The sequence below is a fragment of the Curcuma longa genome, unplaced genomic scaffold (assembly GCF_044706935.1).
Source record: "Curcuma longa cultivar G26 ecotype Majalengka, Jawa Barat unplaced genomic scaffold, ITB_CL_G26_1.1 contig_28276, whole genome shotgun sequence".
Taxonomy (NCBI): Eukaryota; Viridiplantae; Streptophyta; class Magnoliopsida; order Zingiberales; family Zingiberaceae; genus Curcuma; species Curcuma longa.
Window position 1 is genome coordinate 1 of NW_027433656.1, and position 10,415 is coordinate 10,415.

The 10,415-nt window shown below is 35.3% G+C and overlaps 1 protein-coding gene across 1 annotated transcript; it reads left to right on the top strand.

Moving 5' to 3' along the window:
- Nucleotides 1-43: 43 nt before the first annotated feature.
- LOC141819204 (fumarate hydratase 1, mitochondrial) lies at nt 44-9,006 on the top strand (the record flags this gene model as incomplete). The annotated part of the gene is given in 8 exon segments (XM_074706549.1): nt 44-444; nt 599-716; nt 2,463-2,612; nt 7,697-7,807; nt 8,020-8,103; nt 8,635-8,733; nt 8,832-8,882; nt 8,957-9,006. Coding segments are annotated over 8 exon segments (824 nt in total), but the record flags the coding sequence as incomplete, so codon positions are not given.
- Between the last annotated feature and the right edge of the window lie 1,409 nt (nt 9,007-10,415).

The window sequence follows — 10,415 nt, forward strand, 5'->3', positions numbered from 1 at the left end:
TAATGAAAGTTAAAGTCTACCCATCCCTACCCCGTCCCACACTTTTCCAAAGTTCTTCCTAAACCCCAACAAAGCGAATTTCTTTTTCTCCTTCACCGTGCCCACCTCCTCACGGCTGCCGACCTTCAAGCCTCTCTTCCCGCGGAGCGAACCCTTCGCCGTTCGGACCCACGCGTCGCCTCTTCCTTCCATTGTGTTGCCATCGTCCCCGATCGTGTGCACAGATCAGCAGCCGCCGACTCCTTTTTCTCTGACCCAAAGGCTGCCGCTGGGAAGGTCGGAGATGGCGATGATGATTGCGGCGGCGCGGCGGCTGGGGGCCCGATCTGGTGCGGTTCCACCGTTGGCGAGCTTGATGCTTCGTTCAGCGTCGCTCCAAACCATGTCAACTTCGTTCAGGGAGGAACGGGACACCTTCGGTCCTATCTTGGTCCCGGCCGACAAGTACAACCCCATCCAAAGATATCATTTTTTTTATTTCGGATTACTCTCTCTACCGATTGATTCATTCATTCATGCCCGAAATATCGTTCATTCATGCCCGAAATATGTTTATTTATTTTTTTGTTTCTAAGTGGTTTCCATCATTTCTTTTTAGATTGTGGGGTGCACAGACGCAGAGATCGCTTCAGAACTTTGACATCGGCGGGGAACGGGAGCAGATGCCAGAACCGATCATTAGGGCATTTGGTGTTCTTAAAAAGTGTGCTGCCAAGGTGTTTTATTGCCCTTATTTCTATTGATTTTCTGAGATGTGCCTTTTGGTATACTTTCCGTTGTAGAGAGGCATGAACAATGGAACTTTTGTGTTTGTCTAACGTGATCCATTCGGAAAATAATTTTGCATCCTTTTGTAAACGTTAACTGCAGACGCTGTTTTATTAGCTCCTCAGGTAATTCTTAGCATGCCAAGTTGTTAAACAATTCTCTTTCACGTGGAAAGGTGGAAGATTGACTTGTTACACATTGTAGTAACTATTTCCTTGTTAATGAAGATGTTGCCAAGTTATTCTGCTATGAAAATATAGTGTTATGGACACAATCCACCTCCTGAACGATCTAAGAGTGGTGGATTCAACCTTGGTAAAGAAAGTAAATCGGCTTCACAAATGAATGTAGCAGCCTACTCATGGAGAGAGTTTGTTATATGGAATTGACAACTTGGATCTAAATAATTTGAAAGAGGAAAAGGTATCGATAGAGGGATGTAAGGAGGAAATGGCCTTGATGGAAGGATGAAAAAGTTGACTATGATTGAACACCTGATCTATGGAAGAATACAAAGACTTGGGAAACAAATCACTAGAAGGAAGATAAAACAAACACCTCTCTTCATCTCTTTAAGTCTGTCTTGTTGAGGGGGAAGAAGAGAGGAAATACAGGGAGAATCTTAGGCGAGGGAAGAAGGGAATGAGGGGGGGGGGGGGGGGGGGGGGGAGTTCTTTGTAATAAGAAATGTAAGAAAATAACAACTTTATAACTTTGATTTTGTCATTCATAGTGTTCAAAAGGACTTTTCAGCACTTTTCCTCTCTTTCTCCCTTCTTTCACCTGAGAAAAGAGATCCAAAAATATCTTTTCTTTCCTTAATTTCTGAACTTCAACTAAAATAGATGAGGGAAATGATTCCTTGATATCCTCTTCTCTTCTCTATTAGGCCCCCCTTCATCGTAACTAGACAGCATAAATCTCTCTCTCTCTCTCTCTCCTTGTGCTCCTTGCCTGATTATGCCACTTGCTTCCATAAACCACTATCTACTTCACAGTAGGGAATATTTTACTCTTGTTGTTACCACCATCATCCTTGTTGATGGCACCTTGTATTGATATTGAAGTCTTGGCATTTCCATTTGTTGCCAATATGGTGGACACGATCCTACAATGGAAATCATAACATATAGCTTATCAACATTATTTTGACTTGACATAAAAATTAAGTTATTGCTTAGATATTTATCATTTGACGGCAAAAATAATTTGGTTGTGTATATGGAAAATCATATATTAGTCAGCTAACACATTATATATGTGTGTGCGCGTGTATGACTACTTGTCTTTCTTATATATGTTTGGACAGGGTTTCTTGCATTTATTTTGTGCATCTGTTTCTTATTTGTTTATTGTTTCTCTGCTTTTAATCCTCTTGAAATGCATGAATTCCTTTCGAGAAATGCCATCTTGATCTGTTATTGAGATTTGCTTAGTAATTATGTCAGTTGCCTAGGTTCTCAATTTTTGATACATTGATGATAGAGAAAGTGTAAGTCAATGCAGGATATTACATGTTTCTATTATTTGTCATTTCCTTTTCTCTATTAGTAGTTTTCTTCAAAACACATAATTGCTCATTATGTGTTCCATTTTTTTTGTTTTTCTTGTTGGTCCTCTGAATTTTACACTGCATGGAACAATGTTGGCCCTTTGTCTGTTCATTTACACACCTTAGTCTAACACTTATGCAGGTAAATATGGAGTATGGTCTTGATCCAACTATTGGAAAAGCAATAATCCAAGCTGCTCAAGAAGTTGCTGAAGGTAAATTGAATGATCATTTCCCCCTAGTCATTTGGCAAACTGGAAGTGGGACACAAAGCAACATGAATGCGAATGAGGTTAGTCTAGGGAGGTCTAACTGTATTAATCTTTATTGTTCATGTACTGCAAAATTCTCATCTCATTTATTGTTACTAGAATTTGTGAAGTTCCAACAATTCTGCTTCATGTTTCCATCAGTATAAAAAACATGTCTATCTATTCAAAATAGACAACAGTGAAAATTTTTATTTATCCAGCAACAGTTTAAAATAGTTGTACCAGAATTTCCAAAGATGTTCATAGTCGATTAATAGAATTCAAAGTTGTAAAAGGTAGGAGGCCTAAGAAAAATTTGGTTAATCTAAAAAGTGATTTAAGAGTTTTGGACAAGGTATTGAGAAGCGATTCAAAGTGGTAGGAGGTTAACCAATTGCTTAATCCCTTAGGTAGTATGCGAGGGCCGATGTGGCCTACATTAAAATATTATTAAAATAGGATATACACTCAAGTTTGTAATTATAAATTCTTAAATCATATCAGATTGCAAGCGCACATGCTAAAAATTGCTAAACACTTAACAACAACAAAACACATCGTATTTCACCTTGCTACTGATAGAACAAAAATCACAATAAAGCATAAAATTCTTAATGCTAAATTACATTGCAAAAACACAATATATTCATAATTAATTTCATATTATTGCACTATCTCACCTTTCCATACATCCATTGAATTGACTTTTATCTTATCACCGAATTGACTTCCTAATCTAACCTAACTCTTTGCTTATGCTGCCGCCTTACCCAAATCATTAAATGCTCAACTACAGGAGACTGCCTAGGAGGCAAAGGTTATCAAAACCTCCTAGGTAGCCACCTAGGTCTCCTTTTAGAACCATTGATCTGAAGTGGTTGTTATGTTGCCTTACTCAAGTTTGATAGAGCATAAGATCTATATAGCTGATCCTAAATGGCAAGGACTAAAGGGTTTGATGATACTGGCAGTGCTAGTGGAATTAATGAGTTTACTCGATGGTAGACTTAGTAGAGTAAAGATAAAATATATGGAATTAAGTTTAGCAATATTAGATGTAATAAGACAATTATTAAGATAGGAGATGACGAATTATTTGTAACTAAAATTTTAAGTATTTAGGATCATTTTTACAAAAAAATAGAGGGGTTGAGAGATATTTTATACAAAATATAAGTAGGATGGTTAAAATGAAGGAGAACATTAAGTGTTCTTTGTGATTGTAAATTACCGTTAAAACATAAATTGAAATTTTACAAAACGGCGAGTAGACCTGTTATGTTATATGAAGTTGAATGTTGGGTTATAACTCGAGCACACGAGCATAAGATAAGTGTTGCAGAGATGAGGATGTTAAGGTGTATGTGCGGACATACAAGGATAGATAAGATAAGAAGTGAAAATATTAGAGAGAAAATCGAAATTTCATCTATTGATGGAAAACTCCGGGAGACGCGTTTAAGATGATATGAATATATATTTAGATGACCAATAAATGTTCCAGTTAGACTATTTGAAACTATGACAAATATCACATTAAACGAGGAAGACATGACTAGTAATGATAAAACAAGATAAAATTGATTTAAATATAGATGATGATATAGTAGGGGATGAAGTTCAATGACGTAGAAGAATCCATATAGCCGACCTCACCTACTGGGATAAGACTTGATTGTTGTTGTTGTACTCAGTAGTAGAAGTAGCAAGGTAGCTAATGGGTTTACTAATTGGTGTTAGCCATGATAATAGAAGTAATGATGACAATGAGGTAGCAATGATGAGGACATACACTACCAAGGATAAAAATGAAGCTTCTTGTGTGTAAAAGTGAGCCTTGGCTCTTTAAACGCTATCTAGTGGGATTGAGAGGAACATCATTAACAAGAGGGAAGAAACTACATGGACACCCTTTTTTCATTATACACTTATAGGAATGGTTAAATTTTCATGTTGTATTAGTTAGCACAGTTGAAACTCTTGTTCTGCTGGCTGACAGGAGCTTTTATTGAATGTACAACCTTTTTCAGTTGTGCACTTGTGTTGACATAGTACTAGTTGTGTGCTTATGTTGACATAATATTGCTTGATATCAACCTATTGTTAGACAAGATTCTCCTCATCTCAGTTGGTATAGGCCGAGATAGAATGCTTATTGTAGGTGGGGATAACTGAATGAAGATGAAGGGGTGGAGAAGTTTGGTAAACAAGCCAGGAGAAGAAGACGAGGAAGTAATGAATTTGAATGGAGAAGAGAAAAGCTCTGCATAACAGAGAGAAGGGTCAGCTTCATGACGTCGTAGGGAAAAGTGGGGTTGTGTTTGTGTTTTGAGTCACGTAATCATGTAAGAGAGGTAGAAGGGCAAGGTGGGTATGATTAGTTTATATGCCATACTTTGACAAGTTATTTTATTACAATTATTTTAGTTATGGAGTTGTGTATTTGATAAGTTAACTAGTTTATTAAATCTATTAAATTACATTATTAATAGTTAAAAAATTTAGTCTAAGAGGTCACATGCACCAATGGTTTAGATAAGGAATCACATTGGCACAGTCTCCTTAGGCTATTTGGGCACCTATGTGGGATAGTCTATCCATCCATATAATGGTCCAGATCAGTTGATATTTGAATGATGATTTTTCTCCAATATAAAAGATGAATTCTTGTGATTCTAAAAGACTAAACCAAGTTTTAAGTTTGGTAATTGTACATTGTTATATTGTGTTACCCATTATATGATTCTTATATATCATTTTTGTATTTCGAAATATGAATTGATTAATATACTTCTTGAATATATTATTGTTATGTTTATCAAATATTAGATTTTAGTAATTTTTTACATTGGTGGCATATGCCTTTGCATATTGTGTATGTGCTACACGTACATGGTCAACTAACTACCATGTGGAAACACCTATTAAAACCTTCGTTATTAGTTAAAATGTTATTCAACTTAGTATCTACAAAGTTGACCAAACCAATACATATTGATTATTTATATAACTACAAATTTATAAATAATATAGCTATTTTAATTATAAGTTGTAACTTATAAGAGTATAATCATAATTTAGTTGTAGAAATTTACTACTAATATCTAAAATTATCAATTATTCTTTAATATTCTTTACTATTATTGATTAATTTGTGGTTAAATTCAAATTAATTAGAATTATATATTTACACTTGATTAATGTATAGTTGACTAATATTAGGTAAATTGTTAATTAATAATCGTATATACTGTGTGTTCAAAATAAACCTGCATAGTAAAATTTAAGTTATATATTGATTAACTTGAAGTTAACATTATAAATTAGGTAAATTGATATTACTTTATAAATTAATTATTATTAAAAATTATTCATGATATATTTGAAATTATATGAAAAGGAAATATAATATCACTTGTATTTAGATATTTTATTAATGATGGAGATCAACGAAAGGATAAACTTCTTGTACTCAACGCAAATAGTTGGGACAAATATTGCTTGATGATGGCAAGGATGATGCATACTTAGGTATCTAATGTTGTATTGATCTTTTATTTTGAATACATATTTACTACCTCATAAAGAACCTAGTCATTTATCATTATTGATTCTTCTGCTCAAGCTTGTTAATTTGAATGATTGGTCATGAATATGAAATTTGTGTCTTATTGATGAAAAAATTAAGTTTCCTCTAGCAATGTTGGTCGTCTTCTTTACCTTTATATATTATTGAAAATATAAGGAATATCACAAGCAACCCTTTACCCCTTACATAGTGACACATAGCTCCCTAACACTCCCCTCATGTTGGTTTTAATATATTGTAGAGACCAACTTGTTATAAATATATTCAACTTGTTTGGCCGTAGAATGACAAATGCAGAGAGAGGGGAATGATCTAGCTCGAGATGTTTGTAGAATGATGTATGCAGAAAGAGGATGAGTGATCTAGCTTGTAGTTTACAAAATGACACATAGAGAGACAAGGATTGATCTTGCTTAGGGTCTCAAAAATGACACACTAAGAGAGGACTAATTAGGCTCAAGGTTTTCAATGAATGATGCACACTGAGAGAATTGATCCCACTTAAGGTCTTTGTGGAATGGTGCATGTGGAGAAAGGACTCATCTAACTTGAGATCCACAAAATGATACATGCGGATGATATCTCACTTGATTGGTGATGATGTTGTGCAAAATGATGCATGTGCATGGGCCTTTGATAACCATGATGGTGGGCAGAATGACACACGAAGACACAACTGGCAACAATGATACATTGAATGAGACATGCACAAAGGCTTAGTTGGCAATGATGATGTGCGAAATGACAGACATGTAGGGACATAACCAGTGAGATTATGGGTGGAAGTTCTGTCATGTGCTTGATGCTTTGATGAGAAGCCAACACCGCACTAGTCTTGACTATTGAAATTGGTGCCACTGTGTGTTTCAACAACCAAGAGGAAGGCTCTCTAGTGTGCTTCAACATTGAGGAAGGCTTTATAGAAAACCAAATAGGGCCGAGTGGAGTACCTTGTGCGAAGGATTAAATGTTGACATGGATGAAGCAGATTCCAGTGTCTTTTGAGACTTGCACAGAGGACCTTGTGTGAAGGACACTTGGAGGAGACAAAGGGCAGTACAGCCAGTACTAGTAGAAATAGTTGTTATAGGCAACATTTACAACATGCGATGCTGAACGTGAAGAGAAGAGGAATGCAAAGCAAAGGGCTTCTCAATGGATGAAACTTGGATGGTCATATGCTCACACAATCATGCGAATGATCGATGGCAATGAGAAATATTAAGAGACACCTAGTCGATGGATGGAACTTGCATGAATGCATGGATGATCAATGCAGAGACAGGTTATGCAAGGGAGAAGGCAGCAACTTTGATACCACACTGAGTAAAATTAGGATTCCCTCCTTCTCAAGAAACCCTAGGTTAGCCCTCTTTGTCTTTATATATTATTGATGAATATGAGATATTACAAATAACCTCTCACCCCTTAAGTATTGACATGTAACCCCTTAAATGTTGACACACAACTTTCTAACATGCCTTTCTATATTTCCTAATCTTATGTTGTATTTAACATTCTACTGTTAATCTTCAGGTTATCGCAAATAGAGCAGCTGAAATTCTTGGTCATAAAAGAGGTGATAAGTTTGTGCATCCAAATGATCATGTCAATAGGTCTCAATCATCAAATGATACATTTCCAACGGTAAGCATAATTTTCTTTAAAGGCTGCTAGATTCACAAAGGATGTGATTATGAAAGAAAGCTTTGTTTCTTTTGATTATGCCCTTTGTGTTGATTTATAAACAATTTAATGTATTACTGATGCATGATCCATTAAGTTTACTCTTGTAAACTTTTTGTATACTTTGTTTCAATACAATTGCAGTTAATTCTAATGGAAGATTTGGTTTTCAGGTTATGCACATTGCTGCAGCTGTGGAAGTTAATTCTCGCTTTATACCAAGCTTGAAGAAGTTGCACAGCTCACTCGATTCCAAGGTCATCTTTTTATCTTATTTAAATGTACTATTGAGTCTTGATACCACTTCTCTTGCATACATATAACTTGCAAACTATCATATTTCTTCATATAAGTTTGCTTGATAGTTCTTTCTAGTTACTTGAATTCTGTTGGTTGTGGCCAAGCACTCTTGCTAACCTCCTTTGTTTATTCTTTTCATGATATTATGTGTGAGGTCTCAATTTTGACTGAAAACTGCTGGACTTATTTGGATTGAATTTAAAAATTTCTAGAAATTGAACCAAAAAGGTCCAAAAAGAATTGTAGTAGAAAATTTTTCTAGATTAGTTTTAAAGCATGTGGTTCTACTCAATAATAACTTTGATATTTAGTAACTAATGATTTTATTATATAAATCTATACTGATTTTTGCACTTGTTTGGGAGGGAATTCGATGCAATTTATCTGTTTGTGGCATCTAAGGACTTTTTTTTCTTGAGTTATTCATAAACTTAAATGGTGTGAAGTTTTAATTTAACTTTAAGCTTCGTACTGCTTTTTTTTTTCAGTCTCTAGAATTCAAAGATATTGTTAAGATTGGTCGAACACACACTCAAGATGCCACTCCTCTTACCCTTGGCCAGGAATTTAGTGGTTACACCACACAGGTATTTCTAATTTCTTTTGATAATAATTATGTCTTATATTTTGTATTCAATGAGTAACTTGTTATGCCAGCTTTGATAATGTACCCTAAATTTGGTAGGTGAAATATGGTATTGATCGAATAACAGATTCTCTGCCTCACATGTATCAGGTAGTATCTCCACTAGTAACTCCACTATGGCTTTGTTCTTTAGTATTTTCTTGATTATGTCTTGTCATGAGCAGCTCGCCCAAGGTGGTACTGCTGTAGGTACTGGGTTAAACACCAAAAGAGGGTATGTTTTGTTCCACAATCTGGCATTGTTGTCTTATGTGTTTAATATCAGAGTTTGGGTTTTGCTTGTGATTTTGACTGATGTTTATCTATCTCAATGATGAAAGATGCTGCAACAATTTGAACTCTTTATTATGATAACTTGTGAGCATTGGATTGGGATTTACATAACATCCTCAGAAAGAACATATGCTAACTCATGACTATAGATGACATTCCACATTTAAAATATCCTGCCCAACCCTCATCCTAGTGGTAGAATTGGTGTTTTATTGCAGCAAACACGGGTTGAATCTTGGTTCAAGCACATAATTGCAAACATCATGCGTAATGCCACATTCTTTTAGCTCTTTATATATATATGTGTATTATTTATAGTTATCAAAGTTTTCTAGAAAATCTTGTCTTTATTTCAATAACCTTGCCACTTTTATATACAAGTTACATATTCTTGTTTAAAGAATTAAAATCATATAATATCTTCTAATTAATTACAATAATTATCAAATCAAATCAAATCTTCTTAATCTCCACATGTTTGGTACGATTATGGTGGATAGGATTCCTGACAATTGCGATAGCTGTTTAGTTGTCGCATAGGATTTCAGTAGGGTTTGATGTCTCAACTTTGAAATCGTTTAGCAACTACTTTAGCCATATTCCCTCGCAAATCCTTGAGGCTAGTGTTCTAAACTCAACTTTTGCACTACTTCTAGCGACCACCGTTTGCTTTTTACCTCGCCATGTTACTAGGTTGATGTAGACCTTCTATCATTTGGAGATCCTATCCAGTCAGCATCAGTATATACTTCTAAAGATCTGCTATCTGATTTCCTGAACATAAGATCTTTCCATAGATCTTTCTTTAGGTATCTTAATATATGATTCACTGTCTCAATGTGATCCATAGATGGATTACTTTAGAAACTGACTCATCCGACTCACTGAAAAACTTATATCCAGACGTGTATGAGTTAGGTAGATCAGCTTATCCACTAACCGTATTGTCCCTTGTCAGCCGCTAATTCATCAGTTCTAGGCATAAGCCTAGTATTGGGGTCCATAGGAGTTTCAACCGGCTTGCATCCACTCATTCTAGTGTCCTGCAACAGATCAAGTATGTATTTTCGTTGGGAAGCTAATATGATGTTGTTGCTTCGTGCCACTTCCATTCCCAAGAAATACTTTAGGTGCCCTAAGTCTTTGATCTTGAGTTCTTTGGACATGAGCGACTTGAGTCTTTTAATTTCGTTACCATGATTTCCTGAAAGGACAATGCCACCAACATACACAATCAAAACTGTGATTTTCTTATCTGGGAAGTACTTAGTGAACAAAGTGTGATTAGCTTGTGACTGAGAGTATCCATCAATCTTTAAGACTTGTGTGAATCTTTTAAACCATGCTCTC